Source organism: Chinchilla lanigera, unplaced genomic scaffold (genome assembly GCF_000276665.1).
Source record: "Chinchilla lanigera isolate Chin_1 unplaced genomic scaffold, ChiLan1.0 scaffold00044, whole genome shotgun sequence".
NCBI classification, from domain to species: Eukaryota; Metazoa; Chordata; class Mammalia; order Rodentia; family Chinchillidae; genus Chinchilla; species Chinchilla lanigera.
Genome location: NW_004955445.1, coordinates 12,842,999 through 12,869,202, shown reverse-complemented (window position 1 = coordinate 12,869,202; position 26,204 = coordinate 12,842,999). Strand labels below are relative to the sequence as shown.

At 40.0% G+C, this 26,204-nt stretch overlaps 1 protein-coding gene across 1 annotated transcript in view; it reads right to left on the bottom strand.

The window, feature by feature from the left end:
* Positions 1-571: 571 nt before the first annotated feature.
* Positions 572-26,204, bottom strand: part of Serinc3 (serine incorporator 3) — a 31,016-nt gene continuing 5,383 nt past the window's right edge. The window contains exons 2-10 of the mRNA XM_005392472.2: positions 19,718-19,876; positions 18,754-18,947; positions 14,892-14,971; positions 14,136-14,273; positions 10,686-10,855; positions 9,730-9,820; positions 8,691-8,886; positions 4,366-4,593; positions 572-3,586 (exon numbers count right to left, since the gene is read on the bottom strand). Of these exons, the coding sequence (XP_005392529.1) occupies positions 3,445-3,586; positions 4,366-4,593; positions 8,691-8,886; positions 9,730-9,820; positions 10,686-10,855; positions 14,136-14,273; positions 14,892-14,971; positions 18,754-18,947; positions 19,718-19,876 (1,398 nt within the window). The 3' untranslated portion in view covers positions 572-3,444. The remainder of the gene's footprint in view (positions 3,587-4,365; positions 4,594-8,690; positions 8,887-9,729; positions 9,821-10,685; positions 10,856-14,135; positions 14,274-14,891; positions 14,972-18,753; positions 18,948-19,717; positions 19,877-26,204) is intronic.

Here is a 26,204-nt window from a genome sequence, read left to right as displayed (position 1 = left end):
CTTAATCCAGAACATCAAAAGCAATACTGATAGCCAAGTTCATGGCCGTTCTTCGGCAATATCTTTGCTTATCAAGTTTGATTTCCCAGCTAAGTACATTATATGACCAACTTGGAAAGTAAACCAATCCAACATGGGCCTACCAGCTTTCTCACAGCTGTAAATAAGGCAAGGTGGCACCCACTGCTACGGCCTTTGAGGCATCTCTAGCTGGAACATGCCACTGACCCAGGAGCTGGGGCCCTCTATCGGCAGCCCTAGGGGCAGACAGGCTTGCTCCTACTGAGGAAACACCAAAGTGACTCATGTGGAATGAAATGACACCTTGAGGTCTAATGATTCCAAGTATTCCCCGGCTGTGCAGTATGACCCTGGGCTTACTCAAACGCTGGCATTATTCATGTTTGTGTTATCATTCAACACTCACGTGTGCAGCTCAGCTGAGTCAAAAGTGACCAACTGCGTTTCCTAGTAAGAGACAGAACAACATTCCTAGGAGATGACCAACCCAAGGAGAGACACTCCCCCCCAATTTTTAAAAATAATTTACTTCAAATTAATATCAAAGTTATTATGAGAAAAAAGTAAAAAACTTTATTGGACTTTGTTACATTATTTTACAGGTTAGGATTGCTTTTATTTTGAATTATGTGAAGAAGAGAGGTGGGACACTGGAATTTTTTGAAGTTTAAGATCTGTAGTGCTCTTACTGTAGCTCTCCTGGTGTTAAGGAAAATAGGCAAGATCAAGGGCCAAACGCAACTTTATCTCTGCATTACTTTATCTTGCTTTACACAGGCAAGATCAAGGGCCAAACGCAACTTTATCTCTGCATGTAAACCTGCCATAATCACTGGCGTCAAGAACAGTGGTTCCAACAGTTCACGCCAGGCCCTGCTTCCCTACCTCCTACCTCCACTCCAACTGAGACTGTTCCTCTTCATTCTGTAAGGACACCTCAAGTCCTACCTCCATCCACTTCTGAACATTACTGACCTCTGAGTATCATCCAGCCTCATATTAACCCACCCTGACATTAGCAACTACTGTCCAGTGCTTAAAGTGAGTTAAGCATTCTGCAGAATAGCTGTGTTCTTTGATCAACCGATATATGAGGTACTAATACTGAGGCAAAGAGACATAGAGCCATTTGCCCAAGATCACAAAGCATAGTTCAGTATTAGCTAACCAGTTTAATTTTTTTTTTTTTTTTTGTACCAGGAATCAAACTCAGGACCTTGCGCTTGCCAGGCAGGCGCTTGTGGCGCTGAGCTATATCCCTGGCTAGCCAACCAGTTTAACAGCTAGAAAATAGCAAAGTTGGGATGCAAATCCAAAAGGTCTATTAACCTGTGAGCCTATTAACTGTTTCTAAGGGACCACCCTCATCTCTGTAACACAACCCAGGCTTCTTCCTGCTTCCCTCTAAGTAAGGGGAACTATCATTTACCTGGGTGACTAAACCAGAATCACCAAAGAAATCAACCTCTCCCCGTACCTAATTAATTGCCAGTGTAAAAACTCTAATTACCAAGTTGCTCTCAGCTATTCTACCACTCCCATTTAAAATTTCATGGACAACCCCAGTATCATCTCTCTAAATCCAACCACTTCTTAGCAGCCTGTGACTAAAGACATTATCTGCTTGTGTCACTCTGAGCACTCCTGCTACCCTCAACCTAAGGTCTAAGCTCTCATGGGGGTTTACAAAGCCCTCACCACTCAGTCCCCGCACACTTCCCCTATCCCAGTTTGATGGGACTTTTTCTTTCCCATCTCCTTGACGTTAGCATGTTATTCTGGCCACCCTTCAGCAATGTCTTCTCACTCTCCCACTTCTCTCTCAGCTGACTCCTTCAACAGTTCCTGATTTATTTAGACAGTACTTTTGCCAGGAAGTCCACTTATGACACCCTCTATCCAGGCAGTTCACTTGATTTTTTTTTTTTTTTTTTGGTTTTTCTCCGGTACCGGGAACCGAACTCACGACCTTGCGCTTGCCAGGCAGGCGCTTCTGCCGCTGAGCTAAATCCCCAGCCCCCCCAGGCAGTTCACTTGAGTTCTCTGCAGTTTTGATACCACAGCACTAATTTACCAGATTATAAACACCCAACAGCTTGTTTTCACTCCCCTCTAAACCTAAGTCCAAGTGAAAGAGCTCTGCATACCATGTCTATCATGAGGTGTCTATCTGTACCTCAGAACCTATAGGGCCTGGCATGGAAAAGTCAGTGAATCATTGAAATAACTGTTTTTATTCTACCTCCTTTACTTATTTCTTTTTGTTTTTGTGAGACAGGGTCTCGCTATGTAATCCAGGATGGCCTTGAACTCACTGCATATCCCAGGCTGGCCTTGAACTTGCCTCCCAAGTGCTGGGGTTACAGGTGTGCACAACTGCACCTACTTTTCCTACTTCCTTATATGCTGCCTCTCGGGAAATGTTTGTCAGTGCCTTAACTGTATTTCACCTACCAAAGCCTTACTTTGAGAAGATGTTTAGGATGCGTTTTTAATGACTCACTAGTCAGGTCATAAGTTTTAGAAGGAGATAACTGTTTAGGCTAGATACCAAATAAACTTGTGATTGACCAAAAATAATGGATGGCTGCTAGCTCAAAAAGCTGTTAAAGAAAGGGTCTTAAAAACTTAGTATCTATTTTAATCAAATACCTTTAGTGCAAATATAAATTTACATGCACTTTACTTTTACATACTCACAACAAGAAGATTACATATACACTGCAGTGTTTTCCAAACTCAATCTTCATTTTAATCAAACCTACAAAGCATTTATTGAAATTAACATATCTGGCAAAGCCACAGACTTGTATCAAGCAGCATTAATGCTGTAATATTAAAAAAGTAAATAAAGAAACTCAAGATGTAGAAGCAGTAGCCTTATCAGCAACCACTCTTCTGAGGAAGGACTCAGCTACACAATCCTTGCCCAAGAACTACAATGCTACACCTCTGAAGAGTTAACTCCCTGCACAGTATGCTTGCATCACACAGTAAAGACCTTCACGAGGAAAATGTCATATAAATGCATTGTTTTTTGCTTTTTAAGGAAACTTCAATAGAAATATATTAACCATAGTTTCAAATATTCAACATTTTTCTTCCAGCATTTTAAATCAAAGCTGTAGGAACCTACAGGTCTTTATAAAGAACTTTCTTCACAGCACAGCTGTAGTTCATTTTAACACATAAAAATGTTCCCTTTGTGCTATAACCTTACAAATAAACATAATATACATAGAAATGAAAAGTTCAGATTCTGCATTAAGCATTATTCAACCTTGCCTTTTGGTGTTAACCTGCATATAGGCAAATTCGCAAAGCATTCACTTAGTAGTTTAGTTCAAGCAAACTTAAAAGGACATGAATTTTCAGCAAAGGTGACCTTTACGAGCTTTAGCGGTGTCCTTGGCAGCCAGAAGTTCAGCTGAAGTCCCGATTGGTGAGGACAAGTGGAGCAATGAGGGTCCAGACATAGAGGAGGAGGCACACCCAGCTGGAACTGATCTTGACCCACACAGCTGGACTCGTACTGGACTCCTTGGTCTGGAACGTGGCATCGGGGCTAGAAAATGAGAGCACCAAATAAAGGAAGATTGCCAGCCACGCTGCCACGCACCTGTAATCGCAGCATTGGCAGGCTGAGACAGGAGGAGCACCGTGAGTTCAAGGCCAGCCTGAACTACACAGTGAGACCCTGTCTCAAAAAAACAAAACAAAACAAACAGAAAAAATAAAGGAACTTGGTAGCAGTATCCTGCAGCTCCCACAGACAAGGGCAAGCAACATCCCAGTGAAGACTGGCTTGCACTGCTACGTGCAGAGGTTCTAGTGGGAGACTTAAGGAAGAAGCTGCTCTTTTCAGCTGTTATGATAAAGGACTCTGCTTTCAAAGGGCGTTTTTCTTCAACTGAAGAACAGCTTTTTCCCCAGAGAGGCAAGGTCCTTCACGAATATCTAGCTAACTACTGGGAAAAGTCTAGATTGAAATGGCCTCCCTAATACTCCTTCCTGAGTGCACTGTAACTTTGACCAAAATATCCTGATAATGGCCATCTCTAAGCACAGAGAAACTAGTAAACAAAGATGGGTTAGATTGCTTTAGGGCCTGATTCTCTCTCTGAACAACTCTGGAAGAGCTGTACAGCAAAGAATGGGATTTGTACAGCAAAGAATCCCAACTGGGTTTAATGTTAGAGGAGGCAAAGTCAAAAGAATTTTAGAAAAGAGCACCCAATACAGCTTCCTAACATGAATAAGAGAAGAGATTCTGTGGTCAGGACAATGATTTACAGGCAGTGCAAGGGCTGAGTGGTCTCCACGTGTTTTGTGTGTGCCTCCTACCTATACCAGTTGGTCAGGGTCATCATGAGGTACAAGGAAGCCAAGCCGAACATCAGGTGGCAGAAGGAGTAGCTGTACTGCACTCCTTCTTTTTCGTTGTCCACAGCCCGTCGAGGCTGCCCGTCTTCCTCATCGCCACCTCCACTGGCAGCTGTATCACCAAGAATCACGCTGTCACTCCCGGAGAGGGTCAGCTTCTTTACTTGGCTGTTGCTAGAAGTGCGGATGCTGGAAAGTGATCCCAAAGAAGATAAATCAGAAAGGAGTCATAAAAAACTGCTGCCTTTGGCCTGCACGCAGGAAGGCTATTTCTGAGTGCTCCTATGTTGGGGACCAAAGGCCTCTGAAGGTCCCACTTTAAGTTCTTGACCTGCTGCATTCTTCACACGCATTACCCGCATACTGAGCCTCCATACTGAGCTACATCCCCTGCCCTCAGGCATCCATCTATCCATTCATTAGCACTAGAGACTGAACCAGGGTCTTCACATTTAGCTACATCTTCAGCTTTATTTTTTTTTAATTATACGGCAGGGTCTCACTAAATGCTAAGTTGCCCCAGCTAGATTTGAACTTGTGATCCACCTGCCTCAACCTGCTACAGTGCTGGAATTATAGGCATGTGCAGGAACACTTAGTTTTTTTTTTTTTTTAAGGCAGGTATGTATCCAGGCTGACCCTGAACGCACAAACCTCCTGCCTCCGCCTCCTCATTGCTGGTATTACAGACATGCACCACCTCACTCAGCTCTGCTTCCTCCTATTATAAGACTAACAGTACTCACATGAGTTACTACTCAATGGCTCATTCTCAAAGCATACTATGCACAAAGTATCTGCTACCATTACTGAAGTAATGTGAATAAGTGCCTCTTCTATGCTGGGAATGTGCCAACCTCTTTCCAGCTAACACTTATCTCTGCCACGTCCTCTGGGAAACCTTCCCTAACATCATGCCTCAGTAGGCAAGGTTAGAAGCCTGCTCCCACTTCGCACATCTGCACCAGCGTTCTTCTGCTCCAGCACTGATCATCCTGTCTTCAAAGAACTCCTTAACAATAACTATAGTCAGCTATGCATTTTTAGACACTCCCTATAAACATGAGTTACATGACTGAGTGAAAGAACATATATAAATAAAACGACAAAAACTACATGATCAGAAGAAAAAACACTGACAAAATCCAATACCCTTTGAAGATAAAAATACTCTAAGTAGGAATACAGAACTTTCTCCAACCAATAAAGTACACAGATGAAAAACCCCGAATTAACATTATACTTCATGGTTAAAGAACAAAACCCTTCCCCCTAAGATCAGGAAAAGGGCAAGGATCCCAAAGAAGTAAAATTCTCTCTATTCGCAGATGACTTGTACATAGATAATCCAATGGAGCACACACACATAAACTATTAGAAACAATAAATTAAGTCCGCCAAGACTGCAGAATACAAGATCAACATACAAAAAGCAAGCCAAGAATGGTGGCACATGCCTGTAACCCCCGCAATTGGCAGGCTGAGCAGGAGAACTGCCACAAATTCTACTGGCCAGTCTGGGGTATACAGTGAGATCAAAGACCAACCGAACTACATAGTGAGACCCTGTCTCAAAAAAAAGCAATTGTATTCTATACCTAGAAGTAAACTAAAAGTTTTAAGACAATGATTTCCTTTACAATACCATCAAAAAGGAATAAAATACTTAAGAAGTTTAATATCCATACACTAATAGCTATAAATCTCCAAAAGAAAATAAAGACCTAAATGAGATAGCTCAGTGTCCTGAGCTCAATCCCTAATTCCACAAAAATAAATAAAATAAACTTTTTAAAATTTATAAATCAACTGATTTTTGACAAGGATGTCAGGACAATTTAATGAGAGAAAGACTTTTTTTTCAGCAAATAATGCAGAACAGCTAACTATCCACAGGAAGAAGAAAGTTGGGCCTCCTACCTCAAACCACATATAAAAGCAATAAAAAGACAACCCTTATTTTTTCTTGAGACAGGGTTTTGCTATGTACTTCAGGCTGGCTTGAACTCACTATGTAGCCCAGGCCTTACATGTAGCCCTGGCCTGGAACTTGCAGAGATCCTCCTCACCTTCCCAAGGGCTAGAATTATAGGCGTGTACCACCATGCCTGGAAAAGACAACCCAATTTAAAAACAGGCCATAAATGTAAGTAGACATTTCTTTACGGAAAATATACAAATGACCAATAATTACATGAAAAGATGTCCATCATCATTAGTCGTTAGGGAAATGTAAATCAAACTAATGAACTATATATTTCAGGAGGATGGATTTCACGGTATATCAATTCTATCTCATAACCTGGTGTGGTGACCCACGCCTATAATCCCAGCACTCGGGAGTCTGAGGCAGGGGGATCACCATGAGTTCAAGGCCAGCCTGGGCTACATAGGGGAGTTCAAGGCCAACCTGCAATATACAGTGAGATCTTGGTATCAAAAAAATGAAAAGATAAATAAACTTTAAAAATTGTTAGGTCAAAAGTAAAGCAGTCATAAACAGAGAAACAAATGAGTATACCTCTGTGCTAGTAAAACTTTATTTACAAAATAGGAAGCCAACCCAACAGCTGTAGTTTGCCAATTCCCGTTCTAAGCAATTTTTTTGAGACACAGGGCCTCAGATATGGTGCATAAGTGCCCTACCACTGAGCTACATCCGCAGCAGTAACCCTCACTTTGTTTTTTTTATGTTTTAGTTTTTGAGGCTCTCACTATGTAGTCCAACCTGGCTTCAACTGGTGGTCCTCCTGCCTCAGCCTCTTGAGACTTGGCATTATAGGTGTGTGCCACAATGCTCAGCTCCTTCTGTTTTGAAACTGGGTTTTGCAAAATTGCCCTGATTAGCCTTGAACTTGAGCTCCTTCTGTTTCAGCCTCCAAGTAGCTAGGATTACAGGCACGTATCACTGCACCTGGCCTAAGCAATCTTTTAAAAAATTAAGTCAACTTATATACATAATGTGGAAAGCCATCCAAATTTAACAATAAACTCATATATCAGAAAAATATGTGTATTTATATTGTATGTTCCTAATCTTAAAATTATCTATCAAGTGATATAAAATGATGCATGTACAATTACACATAGAATTATATCCACAGAGATACACATAGAATTAACAAAGGAAAACAATCTAAAATATTATCTACCAAAATGTTACTCATGGGGTGAAATCTGGAGGATACCTTCACCTCCTATTTTATACACATTTTCTCTTATTTCACAAACGTATATAAAATTATCCTTGCCTATTTTGATTATTTCATATTTTTAAATTATTAAAGTAGAGCCACACATGGTGGCACACACTGATAATCTCAGCACTCCGGAAGCTAAAGGAGTAGGACTGCTATGAGTTCCAGGCCAGCCTAAGCAATGTAGTGAATTCAAGGACAGCCTAAACTACATAGTGAGACCCTGTCTCAAAAAGCAAAAAAAAAAAATGAATAAATTATTAAAGTAATATCTGCCATTGTACAGAAAGCACCAATAAAAATGGGAAGATGGGTATTAATGGGTAACATGTTGCATCTGGGGTTTTTGATTAATTAGAAATATACATATATATAATTCTACAATATTTTGTAGTATGTAAATGCTACAGTATGTGTGTATATATATATATTTTTTAATTTTATTTATTGTATCAGAAAATAAAGAGTTTTAAAAATTTTTTCACAGTGCTAGTCATCAAACAGAAGGCTTCAAACATGCCAGGCAAGTTCTTTACCACTAACTTGCACCTCCAACTCCAAGATTTTTTGTCTAAAGAGATAACTCACTCGATTTTGAGAGCCACTCTTCTAGCTTATGTAGGGTCAAGTGAAGATTTTAACCTCCTACACAAAGGAGAAGGCTGAGCCAGGTATGGTGGTGCACACCTATGATTTTGGTGTACTTGCACTCAGGAGGCTGAGGCAGGAGGATAGCCACGAGTTCAAGGCCAGCCTGTACTACACAGTGAGTTCAAGGTCAGCCTGAACCACAAAGTGAGACCCTATCACCAAAAAAAAAAAAAAAAAAAAAACCAACCAAAAAACAGAAGGCATCTCTGTCTGACTGGGAGAAATTATCTGATGAGATGATTTTCTGAACTGTAAGGAAACATAGATAAGTATTATCTATATTAGATATCTGATCTGATAATCAGATAAGTAAAGGACTTTTCATTAAAGACAGCTCAGTTGTTCAATTCCTGACACTGGTTTTGAAAGCAAAATAGCTTCTCTTGACTCCAATAGTAACTTTCACAAGAATTTCATACTAAGTTCCTTTTAACTTACCTGGAATACAGAAGGCAGATAGCAGAGACAATCACTCCCAAAATATTCTCTGCATACAGAAAGCGCCCGTTCTCTATGCGTGGAGCCTCTGAAGGTGGGGCGATGGTGGGGGCCACAGCAGTCGCATTTGCAGGAGCCATGGTTGGTGCAGCTATGTGTGTAATGATGTTCAAGAGGCTGGGGTTGCAGCGACGGTCTGAAAAGGGGAACGTGCGCAGCCTTAGTGATAGCTCACCTACAGCAAGCAAGCAGGATGTGAGGCTGCCTACACACCATTCAGTCCAGATGGATGTGCTATGCTGAAAAAAACCTGAAACTCAGCAGCTGGTAAGATGTTTATGTCACTACCAGTGATTCAGTTTCGAGAACAAAAATAAACATTTTTCTATCAGATTTTACAAATGTCTATTGTGATATTATTGGTTTTATGGTTTAAAGCAGTGATGGCAAACCTAAGGTATGTGTGCCATAGTGGGCTATTTGTATCACTGAAAGCTCTAAAAGGTTCGCCACCATTGGTTTAAAGGACAAATCCTTTCAGTTCTATAGTGTCAAAGCTTTATACAGGAGCTTACCCCGATTTTCTTTCAACAATTACTTAATAAAAATTAAATTATCCTTGGGGGCGTCTGCAATTCTTATTTATCTTAAAAAGAGTTAATAGGATATGCTATAGAGAAATAATCCTATAATAGCTATAAAAGAAGATTTCCTCCAGCTATTTGTTAGAGCCTATGACATCGAAGTAAAATTCAATTAAAACAACTCCACAAAAGGCCAAAACAAAGTCACCCGTGTCCAGTGCTCTTGACCAGTATGACTCAGTCCTGGCTAGATAAACCTACATTAGGCTGCCAGCTATGAGTAGTGAAGAACAGAGGCAGGGAATAAAACAAAGTATCTACAAACCTTCAGTAACCCTGTGTATTTATGTGTAGTTTCTATTCATTTTACATTTGTTCTAGCTCTAGTTTTTGGACCCACCAAAGGAATACTTCTGTACTTTGATCGAATGAGTGAGTTACTGACATTCCCTTACCAGGTCCATTGGTCATGGCTGACCACGTGAGGTATAGGGTGTAGAGAGTGATGATAGAGGACAGCAGGAGGCCAGAACGAGGCTGGTGTTCCTATGGAGTCAAAAGGAAAACAATGCCATAGGAATCCCAAGGGTTGACTTTCTAAAAGCCAATGTAATTCCCTAGGATTCACTCATTTGTTAGTAACAGAGAATCTTATTTCGCTTGATAGCTGAAAAGATGACAACAACCTTGCAGTATGCGCTAGCCTGCAAAAACTGTAAGACAAAGCATCCAGTGCTGGTTCTCCAGGCATTTCATAATCCTGAAAATGCCTATGTATCACACAGGGGGGTTGATTTTCTAGTTCCTTGATATAATGGAAAGAGTCTAAACTCAGCCCTACCACCATCTATCTAGGTGACCCCTCCCTTCTTTGAGTTTTCTCATTTTTAAAAGGTGAGATGGTACCTAGATCTTATATCTAAAACTCTAGGAATTTTTCAAAGTCTTGTATTTATTTATCGATGTTGGTGATCAAACCCAGGGACTTATCCAATCTAGGCCTGCATTCCCCCACTAACTTAGTGCAGCTATATATAGTACTTATAAGATAAAACACAAAAGCAGGCATTGTGCTTTTAAATATTAAAATCAGCCGATTTTTTTTCTAGCTTAACCCCCCTAAAATATCTTGGCTAATTACTCGTAAGAACCATTCCCATGATTTGAACATTTCTATAAGAACTATGTATTTTCAAGTTACCTAGTTTTTTTAATGACAGTGAAATTAGTTATGATATAGGCACTCAAAAGCACATGTTTATTAAGTCACTAACTATGAAGAGTTTATCATAAAATGGAAAAATGTTTAAGTGGGTAAGAGTAAACATAAATTCATTAAAAGGCTACATAGGTTTAAACTCAGCATTATTTAAAAACCTTTTAGAGCGGAAGCAGGAGAAAATAACCATACCTGAACTTTTGGGAGGATTGATATAACAGAAACCACAATGCAAAGGATCAAATTGATACTGATGAAGAACTTGTTTTCTGTGCAGCGATCTGGTTTGGTGTAGTATGTGTAGAGCAGCCCAGCAGAGACGATTGACAAGATATAAAATAAGCTTGTAAAAGAAAGTAAAGCTGAAAAAGGGAAACCAGTATGAATGCCCACAATTCTAATGAATTTCTACAATTAAGACCAATTTTCTTTTATTCTATATCAAAATGCAGAGGCATTAATTCACTTTTAATTTACAAAATTAGAGGCATTAATCACTTTAATTCACAAAATTCCGTAAGACCCAAGTTTAAAATTTCAGGTTGTGGGCTGGTGTGATGGCGCACACGTGTAATCTCAGTACTTAGGAGGCTGAGGCAGGAGCATCACTGTGAGTTCAAGGCCAGCATAAGATACATAGTGAGTTCAAAGCCAGCCTGATGCACATAGTGAGACCCTGACTCAAAACAAAGCAAAACAAAACAAAACAAGACTAGACAAATTCTCAAGTTGTATTAAATTGGCTTAATGTTAAATTCTAAAACCCACCAAGCAAGTGAATTCACTTCCTGGGTTACTTCATGTGGTTTCATGAATTGAATGGGCAGATGTGTGACCATTCCAGCTGGAGTAAATTGCTAACTACATGCTAAGTAATGTGTACTGTAAACTTTTCTTAGCAACCTAGATGATTCCTGGCCCCTCCAGATGACACAGTTCACAGTAAGCTACACACCAAGGATGATGTTAGGAAGAAGCAAAACAGGCGTCTTTTTTTTCCCCTGGGTACTGGGAATCGGACTCAGGACCTCGCACTCGCCAGGAAGGCACTATGCACCTGAGCTGTTTAGATCCCCAGCCCCAAAACAGGCGTCTTTTAAAGGCAATTTTTCCTCTGCAGCCGCTGCCTACCTACACTTGTTTCCCATCACAAATAATGAGACTATGTGGCTCTTTTGCTATTTTCAAATATCCACCAAAACGTTCTTTTCCATTCACAAGGGTAAGCAACAGTTAGCTGTAAAACTCTAAAATTAGAAAACATGAAAAATACAGAACACTAAGTAAGCTGGTGTTCATTTCAAAGCACAGGCTTATCTGAGAAAAATTAGTTTCTATAGTGTTTATCTTAATGGATGTTTATTGCTTTTTCATCGGAATATACAAAATTTCTCTATCAAAAAAGAATTAGGGAAGCAGCTCAGTGTGAAGACCCCAGATTCAATCCTCAATACTAAACAAAACAAAAGAAGTAAAGGAGTTTATAGATTCCCAGCTCAAATGAATGACAAAAACTGAAATAGTACTTGGAACACTTTAAGTGATTAAGACTAGCATAAAGGTCAAGTATATTACAGTATAGACTGTGTTGTGGAACACCAAGGAATTACATGGAATGGAACCCCACACAGCTGTTAAATGAGCATCTATATGCATTGGCATGGACAAATATTCATCGTACAGAAAGTGCAAAGAACAAATCATAAAACAGTACATAGTATGATCCTGTTTACATTTAAATGAAACAATATGTGAGTGCATAAACATCCAAAGATTTGGTAACAGTGGCTACATTTAGAAAAGAAAATGGGTTGCAGGGAGGTAGAGAATTCCATGTTTTGTTCCTGAGAAATCTCTTTTCTTTTGCAGTGCTAGGGATCAAACCCAGGGCTATGAAGGGCCCTACCTGTTAATTATATCTCCAGCCCTATTCTTTACAAATTTCTACCGTACGCGTTTATGGTAAAAATAGTATTTTTTTTTAAAAAGCTAAGTCCAAAGCTGGGTATGGCGTATGCCTGTAATCCCAGCAGAGGCTGAGGCAGGAGGATCAACATTTCAAGGCCAGCCTGGATGACACAGCAAATCCCTATCTCAAATACACACGCATAAAACCAGGCTGGTCACAGTGGCACACCTCTACACTCCTAGAACTCTGGGAAGGTGAGACAAGGGGATTGCAAATTCAAGCCCAGCCTGGGCAACTTAATGACTTACTAAGAACCTGTCTCAAAATAAAATTAAAAAGGGCAGCAGGGAGCAGTTGCGGATATAACTTAGCAGCACAGCACCTGCCTGGCAAGATCAAGGTCGTGAGTTAGATTCCCCATACCAAAAAAAAAAACAAAAAACTGGGGAATTTGATACATGCACAAAAAGCATTTAAAACATTCATACCCTTTGCCCCTCTACTTACAGGAATTTGGCCTAAGGAAATAATAAAAAATGTGCTCATTCTAGGAACTTACTGCTGTACTATAAGCCAAAATATATTCACAAGCTATTTTTTAAGTTTAAAAACAGTCAAACGGGACTGGGTACAGTTCAGTGGTACACCACGTGCCTAGCATGTGAATCCCTGAGTTTAATCCCCAGTGCTGCAAAAACAAAACAGGCAACTACAAACCATTCAAATGCACCACATATGTTTAAAAACGAACCATATTACATATAACAATTTGGTTTATCCTTTTTTATACTCAAAAGACACACAGGTACATACAGAAAAAAGACAAGAAGAGACAAATATGTTACATTAAGCAGTAATTACTAAATATTAGGATTATGAGAGAATTTGGTTTTTAATACTCAGGGCCTTGCACATGGTAAGCATGCACTCTACCAGTGACCTATACCCTCACCCTGAAAATGTGTTTTGTTTTGTGATTTTCTGCTTTCCAAGCTCCTGACATACGATTATCTATTATTTATAATAGGGGAGGAAAGAAAGGGTGAGGAATCTCAACTTTTTAATTTACTTGTTTTTGTTTCTTGAGACAAGGTCCCATTATGTATACCAGGCCTCAGATTCAGTGAGCCTCCTGCTTCAGCCTCTCAAGTGCTTGAAATGTGTGATGCCCTCCCCCATGCCCAACTCCAACTGTTATATTTAAAATGAAGTACAGCGATGTCTTTACCCCTAATAAACAGAACTATACAGTCCCTTCCCATCATTAAATGAGCTGTGAGTACTATTCTAAACTTACAAATTATAAGTGCCCTTTCCCCACCAGAACACTTTCAAAGAGGTGTAAGACCACACTCTGAATAAAGCAGTAAAGTAAAGGGCTGTCACCCAGATCTCCCTGAAGTATGTGGGCAGGTATCCCACACGGAGAACCCACCTGAGTTCCCTGTCCATTGAAACAAGGTTGTCACAACCAGAATTGTACCACTAAACACAAGGTAGTTCCATTACAAACCTTAAAATATATTAGTTTGGAGAATTTAATGATTTAAAATATCTGTGCTACTCCCTCTCAGCAATACATGTAATTTACAACTGTCTCAATTGGAAAATTATAGCTTTTTAAAAGGCCACTCTACACTGAGTTTGCATCTTACTTTTTAATCACTGGCAATTTTACCGTACATCCTGCTTACTGTAGCACCATAGCTCCCATAACTAGTTTAGACACCTACCAGCATACCAGACTCTGGGGTTTCCTTCTTCCATATTGTTCACCCACGCTTCGTTCCAAGAGTGAGCCAAGTCTACCAAGAGTATCAGCTGCAAGAGGATGAAGCAAGCAGCCCCTGCCAGGCCAAAATGAAACCAGACTACAAACAAAGAAGAAAGTAATTCTTCACCACAGGAATAACACTGCAGAACATTAACTTTTAACATCTGAAGCAGATTTCCACTCAGTAGTGCAGTAAGACTACAACAATTCCAAACTCAAAGGCATTTTCTGAGAAGTGTTCTGTTGGATTCAGCTCTTTTAAAACTTGTTCTGGCTGGTCCAAGGGCAGCCTATAACCTGTCATTCCAGGTAACTCTGTAAGCCTTTTCCCTTACTTTTCAAGGGAAGGAGAGGGTCACAATGGAAATCTCAGCTGTCACTCAAAGCCACGTTAAGGAAGCAGGTTGAAACCAGGATAAGGGAACACACAGGAATTACAAGTCCTCATGCTGACAAGTCCTCTAACTGAATTTGTCAACTGAGATGATAAACTATTAAAATATTAGGAAAAGACTAACATGCAGTTCCAGAAAAGCTGAGAAATGAGATGAATGTATCCTATCCTTAAATCAATGTCCTGTATTAGTACCAAGTCATGTAACTGGATACCATCCCATTTAATAGTTTGCAAAATCACCAAAGGAAATGTAGATCTAAGTTAACCACCCGTAGAATTTGTACATCTTATAGTTAATCTCCCAGTAATGAGCCATACCTGAGGTGAAAGTGCCCTCAGGGATGTAGAAAGATCCAACCATGATACCCACAATGGCAGCAATTTTGAAGAACCAAAACCTATTAAAATATAAAAATGAATTTATGAAATGCTAATTTTCATCTTCACACTGAGACAAATGAATTTCTACATGCAAAAATAAAGCCTTAATAACAATTCCAGCAGGAAGAGAGAGGGATGTAAAAAGATCTAAGATGTGTTATGTGCATGTACCAACTACCCACAATGAATGTAAGCATCAGGCACTGTAATCTCATAAAGGTAACTCCAACCTAACTGTTTAGGCTTATTTCTTCATTTGATTTGAGAATACTTCATTAAATATTTCATGCAAAGGACAACATAAGCACAGAGGACAAGTCATTTACATTTCTAATGGAAAAAACAAGTAAATTTAAGAATCTCCCTACTTTCCATACTTGAAAGTAAGGATTTTTCTAAAATTACGAGGAGTTCTAACAGTATTAGCTACACAGAGAGCTATTAACTATTACGTTTGTGAGAAAAATTATCACTAAATCCTCTGCTTATACAGTATATAAATCTTTATCCACAATCACAAGTTCAATAGTAGCAAAGCAGAGCCTTTGAGTCCATAATCTTCAGTAACTGCCTTGTTTTAAAATGTTTTGTTTGCAGTACATAATGATTATTACAGGGAGTTGTTACATGCATGTAACATCTTTATTCTTTTTGTACTCCATCCCCTACCCTAGCCCTCCTTCCCTGCTCCTGCCGACTATCTGTCCCCTTCCCATTTGCAAAAACTGTTTTCATTATTTTTTCCATCTCCTTTCTCTCCCTTCCCTCCTCCTCCCTTCACCTTTTGTTCTCCCATCCAATTGGAAAAGATCTCCCTACTTGCTCCTTATCTTCTACTTTGCGTGCGTGCTCTCTCTCTCTCTCTCTCTCTCTCTCTATATATATATATATATATATATACATATATATATGTAGAGAAACTATGCAATATTTAAGTTTGTGTCTTATTTCACTCAACATTATGGTCTCATCAATTTTCCTACAAATGACTTAAATTTATCTTTCTTTATGACAGTGTAGTACTCCATTTTGTATAAATACACATTTTCTTTACCCATGTATCTGTAGACGGGCACATAGGCTGTTTCCCAAATTTAGCTATTATAAATTATGCTGCTATAATCATGAGTGTATCAGAAAAATACCCAGGAGAGGCATAGCTGGATCAAATATATATATATATATATATATATATATATATATATATATATCTGTAATATGATGTCTTTAACTCTTTCATGAGGATTCCTTGAAGGGGAATAGCTGGGTCAAATGAATTCTACTTTCAGTTTTTTTGAGGAGTTGCCACACTGATTCCTACAGTGTTTGTACTATTTCACATTCCCAACAATGGAGAGGCATTCTTTGTTCTCCTCCAAAGCCCCGTCACAATTTGTTATTTGATTTTTTTGGAGACAATCATTCTTTCTGGAGTTAAAATGGGATCTCAATGTAGTTTTAAAATTTGCACTTCTCTAATAGCCAGCAATGTTGGGCCTTTCTTCATGTACTTTTTGGCAATATTATTCTTCTGAGAAATGTCTATTCATTTTGGTTGACCATTTTTTGACTGGGTCTTTTATTTTGGCAGGTCTGGCAAAAATTTTTTCCCATTGTGTAGGTTGCCTCTTCACTCTATTGGTTGTTTCCTTTGTGTGCAGAAGCTTTTTAATTTGATGTGATCCCATTTGTTGATTCTCAGTATTATTTCTTGTGCCACCGGGGTTCTGTTCAGAAAGTCCTTGCCTATGCCTATGTCTTCAAGAGTTTTACCTGCTTCATCTTCCAGCAGATTGTTTCTGTTTCAACATTTAGATCCTCGATCCATTTTTATTTTAGTTTAGTGCACGATGAGACATATGGGTCTGACTCAATCTTCTGCATGTGGATATCCAATTTTCCCAGCACTATTTATTTAATAACTGCCTTTTATGACAAAATAAAATGTTATCAAGCTTTGGAGCTGGCAGACCTAGCTTCAAGCTCCAACCTCCCTGGCTGAGAGGTCTTAGGAAATGTTTTTTAACTCTTCTTTACTACATCTGTTAAGGGTGATTATAATACATACAAAGTTTACAAAACTCTCTTCGGTCTCCAAATGTAGTGCCTTGCATAGTGTCTGAAAGGTATTCAATAAAAATCTAGATACCGGAAGACAACTCCCTATCCTCTATATCAGTGATGGCGAACCTTTTAGACCTTCCAATGATACAAAGAGCCTGCTATGGAACCCTATAGGTTCATGGTTCACTTTGCCCTTATCTCCCTACTGTTGACACTGGGGCTGTCCTTATCTCAGAGCCAAGTCCTTATACCTTACTTTCTTAACTGAGTCAATTATAGGTTTATCAGTACCCTATATGTTACAGGGCTCCAACTGAAAATGACACTGAGCCAGGTGTGATGGTGCATGTCTGTAATCCCAGCACTCAAGGGGCTGAGGAGGCCAGCCTGGGCTACCCAGGCTAAACTACATAGCAAGACACTTTCTCAAAAAAAAAAAGAGAAAGAAAATGACACTAGCTGAGCATGGTGGTGCATGCCTGTAATCCCAGCACTCAGGAGGATGAGGCAGGAAGATTGCCGTGACTTTGAGGCCAGCCTAGGCTACACAGTGAGTTCAAGAGCAGCCTAGATTACACAGCAAGACCCTGTCCCAAAAAAAAAAAAAAAAGACATGCAGCAATTTAATATGGGTAGAAAAGAGACGAGGAAATCATAACAATTGTACTTTGTAAGAAGACTGCAACTTTCAACTTTTAAGACACAGCCAAAGGTCAGAAAATTGACTCAGTTAAGAAAGTAAGGTATAAGGACTTGGCTCTGAGATAAGGACAGCCCCAGTGTCAACAGTAGGGAGATAAGGGCAAAGTGAACCATGAACCTTTGCAGGTGTGGATGGGCTTGGGTTCTGCTTTCTAAGGTTTGGGTAGTATTTCCTAATCTTGTAGGAGGCTCTCAAGAGAAATCTAAACAATCAGTTTGTGTACGTATTGAAGGCAAGCACGATCCTGACAAGAGGAGTTACAGTCAGCCAGGAAAAGGCCAAGCCAAAGACAGAGTCTGAAAGACTCGGTGAAGGACAAGTCAACAACCAAGGCTAGGCACCTGGAGGCTCAACAAAGGCCTTGTTGGACTGGCGGGATTTTCTTGCCCAGGAACAAGGTATCCATAGCCCTCTTTGTTGTGTTTATATTGATAATTTTAGCAAGGCATTAATTTTTTGAGTATAAAAGCCCTAAACTAGAAGACCCTTTGTCAATCCATTTAGGCCCCTTCCCAGGTTAAACAACCAGCGGGCTGTTTGTGTTCACTTTAAAATAAAAAGTGCTTTCTGCTTTCACTCTATAATGTTTATTTCGCTCAGTGTGTGCTGTACTATCTTTGCTAGCAAACACTACTTGTGTCTCTTTCTGGCACACGCTAAAAATTATTTTTCTGCCATGGGAGTCATCCAGCCTGCTACAGCAGGGTGGGTTAACTTTGGGAAACTTGGAGATCCAGCCCAGTGACAATTACACATGTCTAATAGACCAGATTTGTATCTGGGCCACTGATACACATATTTCACTGCTTCTAGGTGAATGGCAACATTAACTGCTGAGGGGAAGGGGACATAATTAAGATGTATTATGTACATGTACCAACTCCCCATGATGAATGTAATCATTATAAGCATAATGTACTACAAACATGTACTAATAAAAATAAATATTTTAAAAAATTAATTGCTGAAGGAGAAGAGGAGCCATACTATAGTTATAAAACAATATATAAAACAATAAACAATCCTACATACCCATTGTGTATTGCTGCTCTGGGATCTTTACTTGTTTTTACATTAAACATGAGTACACAGAAAGCAAAGAAAAACATGGCCAATGCAAAGTTGATCCGATACACAGCTTTAAAACCAACCATCACAGCACAATCTTTATCTGCCTTTAAATCAGCCACCTCGATTTTAAATCCCCCTTCACAGAATCCAGGAATCTAGAAAGAAAAACAATTTCAATGCCATAGGAATATGCACATTAATCAGAGATTCAATCTCACTATAGGAAGACTTGGGTTTAGAAAACTGACCACTTCAACTGCAAGCACTTTTCTCTTTGACTTCTAATTGACCAACAGTCTTGTTATCAAACAGTATAAACAGCTTGTGTGAAAAAATTAAGTGCCCTCCTTTAGCTTTCATGCTAATGAACTTATCTTAAACTCCCCATGGACTTTCCAGTTACAGCAGACCTCTTTCTTTCCAAAGGTGAAGGACTAGTCTAGCTCAAGGCTTTAACCTACAAGGAAAGAAAATGTCTTGGGATCACTCCCCACCTGACCCCCTAACACTACAGAATGAACCAAGACAGCACAAAGCTACATCCCAAGGGCTTTACCAATTTTATCTTGAGACAAAGTCTTGCCAAATTGCCCAGGCTTACCTTGAATTTGCGGTCCTCTTGCCTCAGCCTCCTGAGTAGCTGTGACTACAGGCTTGTACCATGGAATCCAGCTGTGGGATTCCTTTTAAATTCCTTCTTTTCTTCCTGGGCATGGTGGCACACATCTGTAATCCCAGCATTAGGGAGGCTGAGGCAGGAGGATCCTGAGTTCAAAGTCACCTTGGGCTACACAGCATGTTCAGGGCTGATCCGAACCACAGAAAAAGATGTTTGCTCTGGGCTGTTAGAAACAATTACAAACCAAATATTGCAAAACCTAATAAAAATAACCAGTATATCGAGGGCACTGTTACATCTACTTACTTTCTTCAGCTCAGTTTCCATACTTTCTGTTCGCATAATAATGGACACAAACGTGCCCAGGAGGACAATGACAGCATAGATGACTCGAGTCACAGTGGAGTTCTTTTTGGGACAGCAACCACACACCAAGCACGATGCGCTGCCACAGAGGCATGGAACCTGTAATGAGAATACCATGGGCTACTTGAGATCACCTTTGTTACAAAGACACTGGCAAGCAGAAGATGAGGCAAACCAGGCACTGACAATTTCAACGGAAAGAATTATGTAGTTAAGGGACTGGCTTGGAGTTAATATTATTTCTGCCATTTTATTTTAGCAGGTTATATAATCTAATCCAATTTTCCCATCTAGGTGTCTGTCTATTTGTCTATCTATCTATCTATCTATCTATCTCATCTATCTTTCTATCTGAGACAGTCACACTATGTAGTTCAGGCTGACCTTAAACTCACTCTGTAGCACAAACTGGCCTCAAATTCAGTGATCTCCTATCTCAGCTTCCAGAATGCTGGGATTACAGGTATGTGCCACCATATCTGGCTAACCCAATATTTGCATCTGTAAAATGGACTCAATAACAGAATTTTCCTCCCTCAGACTTGCTGCCCTTACTGTTTCCTAAGCCTTGTTACCAGAGCTGGTGTTATAGCACAAAGCAATATTACATGGAAACTTTCTTATCAATTATGATAGTAAGAGTCATATAGCTCCGTTTATGAGTAACGTGGAAGTTTCTCAAAAAAATTAAACATAGAATTACCATACAATCCAGCTATTCCACTCCTAAGTACATATACTAAAAAAGAAATGAAGCAAATATTCAATGAGTTTATATATGAATACTCAGTATCATTTACAATCACCAAAAGTAGAAGCAACCCAAATACCTATTACTGATAAGATGGTGTAAGTAAGATGTGACATTCTCATACAATGGATTATTCAGGCATATAAAGGAGTGAAGTGTGATACATGGTACAACACAGATATACCTCAAAAACATCATTCTAAGTGAAAGCCAGAAACAGAAGATCATATATTGTACTATTCCATTTATATGGAATATCCAAAACAGGTAAACTCAGAACACAAAGATGACCAGGGCTTAGGGAGAGGAGTATGCTTAGTGGGAATGAAGGTTTCTCTCTAGGGCAGTGGTGGCAAACCTGTGGCATGCATGCAGCCGCTGGCTATTTCTTACCACTGAAAGCCCTAAAAGGTCAGCCATCACTGCTCTAGGGGTGATGAAAATGTTCTGGAATTAGACCACAATACTGAATTACTAAATGCCAGTAGATTACACACTTTATTTATTTTGTTTGTTTTTTTATTTGTTTTTTGAGACAGAGTTTTACTATATAGTCCAGGCTGGCCTTGAACTCATAGTGATCCTCCTGCCTCAGCCTCCTGAGTGCTGGGATTACAGGTGTCCAACATTACACCTGGCTAGATTATACACTATGAAATGATTAATACTACACTATGTGAATTTTACTTTCAATTTTGAGAATGAAAGAAAAGTAATGTGGTTAGCTAAAATCTGCTAACAAACATTCCAAAAGAGTGGATGTAATCTGAGTCATTCATATATACTTGCTTGATTAGTATACTGCTTGGCTTACTTTGACAGGTGAGGTTATCAAGTCACATTACCAGGATAAGCTAATTCAGAATTAGGAGTATAAAGGCCTCACAAGGGACATGCATGGCCTCACAAAGAACATAAAAAGAAAAATTATTGATTACTCTTTTTCTTTCCACCTGCTTCGTTCCACATTCTAGCCACTCCCCGAAACTCCCTGAAACATACCGTTCCTTTCTTCTAAGTTTCCTATAGTTTCTATAGCTTTTGGGAAGACTGCTTCACAAAGACCTCGCTTGCCAAGCAGGATGTGGTTTATGTGGTTTTTTGGCTTAAAAACTGCTCTCTCCCCTGGTTTGCTACTGATCTGACCCTACCCTGCGTGGAGGCTCTCAGTCAGTCGCTGGCCAGCTAATAAAGGCTCATTCTTAAATCTCAACTGGCGATCCGTGTGTTTCGGTGTTTGTCGGTCAGTACCTTGGTTCGGTTCTGAGTCCAAAACAGTAGAAGCAGATGTAAACAATGCAGGACTCAAGTCTTACAGAATCCAAAAATAATCTTTTACCTTTTACAGATGGTACCTTGTCCACGCAATAGTTTTTACTTTACCAGAGTCGTATGGTTTGGAGCAATCTGCTAACCTTCTTAAGAACCTCATTATCTTATCTGCAAAAATGGGCATAATACCACCTACCTGAACAGGGTTACTGTGTGAAGAATGAGATGTCAGAATATAAAGCACATACCATAACACTTCATATAAAAAGACTCAGTATACCACGGTAGCTATTTTTATGTGTAATTACAAGCAAGGAAAATACACCGGGCAGCCTGAGGCCAACAGACCAAAATGGAAGTCTACACCTGAAAATACAAAATCAGGCATTTTGTAGCCAAAAAACAATGGCACTGATTACTCCAGGTTTATTTTGTCAACACTCAAACACTCCTATGGCCCTTTAGTTAGGTTTTGCCTAACCAATTCAAAAAAGTGCATAGTAATTGCCTAGTGTCTGTTATGGGTTGCACTGTATTTCCTCAAAGTTCTTTTCTTTTTTGGATTTTTGAAAAAGTCTTGCTATGTTGCTTAGGCTGGCCTTTAACTCACTATGCAGCCCAAATGGCAATCCTCCTGCCTCAGCCTCCCAAGTGTTAGGATTCTAGGGATATACTGCTGTTGGAGACCACTACAAAGTGGCTCTGAGCTGGATTTAATATTAAATTGGCTTTGCCTGTTTACTTGTGAGTTGTCTGAAGCTTAGGCACCTTATCTCAAGATAGGCAGTGGACTCATAGTAAGTTAACCTCTGTGAGCCCCTGGTCATCCTGAGGCCTATATTGGCCTATGAAGCTGTGACTCCTCAAAGGACAAGAGAAGGCCACAGCCGAGGACATTTGGCTCCAATCCCAATTAACTACAAGGAGACTGCAGCTGCAGGCTCCACACTCCTACAATAAATACCAACCTAAAGATAAGGTAGTTCTCCTGATTGACATAATTTACTACTTCGGAAAATTCTCCCAAGGTCCTGCAAGATTCCTGCATTTTCTTGAGTATCCGCCTCCTTTGTTTGAAAACCAAATAAATACAGGCTGCCCAGAGAAGTCTTTGTCTAAACTCAGAGAACATTGAAGCTATAAGATAGTTAGTCCCCTGAAATCATTTCAATTGTCTCATTTATTTAAGCCTTCACTGTCCACTCGCTTGGGGCCTAATCAGCCTGCAATAACTAAGGGTTATGGAACCTGATATGCTGCCTCATTGGACTCCCCTTCAAAATTCATATACTGAATTCCTAATCTCCAGTATGTCAGACTGCCCTTATGTGCAAAGAGAGTCACTGCAGATATAATTACCGTAGCTAAGACGGGGTTATACTGTGGTAAGGTGTACATAAAATCCAATAGGACTACAGTCATAAAAAGTAGAAATCTGGACCTAGATTTGCAATTTAGGGAGAGGCCATGTGAAGATAAAGATTTACAAGCTAAGGAATGTCAAACATAGGGGAGGCTTGGGACAGATTCTCCCTCACCAATCATAGAAGGAACTAACCTTGTGGGTCCCAAACTCAGACTTGCAGATTCCAGAACTGAGGGACAATAAATTTATAAAAGCCCTTCCCGGTCCTTGTTATTTGTATCTGTAATCTGATGGAAAAGTTATTGGAATTCTGGCAAGTTAATTCCAATTACCACTTCCAGTGTAACCCATAGTGGGAAGAGTGACCCTAAGGCATATTTGTAGCTCTGGGGAGACAAAAGGGTCCTAAGTCCTGCTAGGATGATGGCTAACCAGAACAAAGGCCTTGACCAGACCTGAACCCAGGTTTTATTAATTCGTGAAGAAGGGCGTGGCTTAAAGATGAGTAACTGTGAAAATGGCAGGAAGTACGTGAGTGCTATGAGCTGGACTAGGTAGGTGGTCTGAAATCACCTTTGCAATATGCAGAGAGAGCATATGCAGAAGGAGTAATCTGCATAACAAAATTCGAGGTAGTATCTAATGTTTGCGGTTGGGTGCTTGTTTCAAAGACTAAAAGGAAAAGTCCTAGCCAGCTCTGTACATATCAATACATGGAAATAGGACCAGGTTTAGCCAAAATGGAGATAACTGTTCTTTCAAGGAGAGTTTTCCAAACGGTCCTCCACAGTTATTTAAATTACCCAATCTATGGTGCTTTGCTATATAATCCTCGCAAACTAGTACACCTACTTATATTAGGCTACTGTCATGGGAATGGAAATATTTTGAAAGAAGGACCACCTTTAGCATTTTATCTCTTGAACCTTGACATAACAGGAAATCAAATATCCATACAACAAACCTATCCTACTGTATTTTCCATCATTTCCCTATCTCACTAAAGGACAACATTATGTTTTGCTGCTTGGGCCAAAAACCTGGGGGTCATCCTGATTACCTTCCCTTTTTCAAAATTCTCTGCTGGACGTAGTAGCACACGCCTATAATCCCAGCACTCGGGAGGCTGAGCCAGGAGGATGGTTGTGAGTTCGAGGCCAGCCTGGGCTACAAAGTGAGCTCAAGGCCAGCCTGAACTGCATAGGGAGACCCTGTCTCAAAAAGAAAAAACAAAAACAAAATTCTCATGCAATGCGCCTGCACATCACCACTACCCTCAAACTATATCCGGGATCTAACTGATGGGGAGATAGGCTGTGGCAAAGCTGGCTGGGGAAATGTGTGGGATCTGTCAATTACAAGATCCCAGGGTAACACCCGGACCCCCTGTGTAGAACTTCCTTAGAGCTCCCACAAGATGTGAACTGCATAAAAGACAACCGGATGCCATGGGGAGCTGATAGCCTGAGTTCCCACAACAGCCCACACTGCATTTCTCAGATGTAGTGTGTACTTTTATTTTTGCTTTTACTTTCTTTTTCTCTTGTTGGGCCCAAGTTTGCTCTGCGGAGCTGGTTTCTCCCATACCCATTTACCCTGTAGTTTTGTTTTTCCAGAGTCTAATTTGTCTTTAATCTGTTTTTTCTTTCCCAATCAGATTTTATTGGTACGTGTTAGATATACATAATGATCACATTCGTCATAGAGAATCTGTATCTGTACGTAATACAACTTGTTTCCTTCTTTTCCCCATCCCTCACCCACCCTTTAATCCCTCCTCCCCTCCCCATTTATAAAAGCTTTGTTTTCATTTTTTCCTTCTTTTCTCATTTTTTAAAACTTTTCCTATCCTTCCTTTCCTCCTCCCCACTCCCTTGTTCTGCTCCCCATTTAAACATATTCTTCCTATTTCATAATACCCATTGTACATTTGGTCCTTATTCACACTGTGTTTCTCACAGCAGAGAAACAATGCCATATTTACACATGTGTGTCCAGTTTATTTCACTTCAGAGTATCATCTCAAGGTGCATCAATTTATCTAGAAATATGTCTCAAGCTTATCCTTCTTCATGGTTCTCAATGGTATAAAGAAAGCCCACATTTTCTTTACCAATTCACCACCTGATGGGCATTTGAGTTGTTTCCAAGACTTGACTATTAGAAACTGTGCCACTATAAACATGAGTGCACACATATCCCTGTGGTATGATGCTTTTAATTCTTTCCACCCTGTACTTTTCACATAAACCTTTTGTACCATTTTTGGTTTGTCCTGTCCCAATTCTTTGTTCAAGGCAAGAAGGACCTGGAATACTTTTGATTGGCAAGCCATAAAAATATCCCTAATAACACATTCACTTTCATAGCATAGCCGGACAGGTGGTGCATGCCTGTAATCCCAGTACTCAGGAGGCTGAGGCAGGAGGATCACTGCAAGTTCGAGACCAGCCTGGGCTACGAAGTAAGCTCAAGGCCAGCCTGAACTGCGTAGCAAGACCATCTCAAAAAGACAAAAAAACAAAAACATAGCATCCTTCTTTGTTCTCATCTTGGTCTAAGCCACTACTATCAATTCTCATCCTGATTCAATACAATATCTTCTGTCTCATTGTAGAGACTCATTTGGAACTTCTGAAGTAGTATAAAGATTATTTTAAAGCAAAGGCATTTGAGATTCTATAGGCACAGGGTAAAAGGCCTTCTTAGGTTGGTGATACAGCTTACTACTACAGCAATTTCTTAGCATGAACGAAGTCAGGGCAGAAGCCATGGGTTCTATCCCCACCACTGCCAAAAAAAAAAGCCATGTCTGATGGCAAGCATCTGCATCCCAGCACTCTAGGATGCTGAACCAGGAGGATCACCAGATTGAGCCCAGCCTGGAAACTCAGTGACTCAGTGAGGCTCTGTCTCAAAATATAAAAATCAACAGGGCTGGGGCTACAGCTCAGTGTGAAGGTCTTGGGTTCAGTCCTCAACACACACACGCGCGCACACACACACACACACACACACACACACACACAAACACGCCT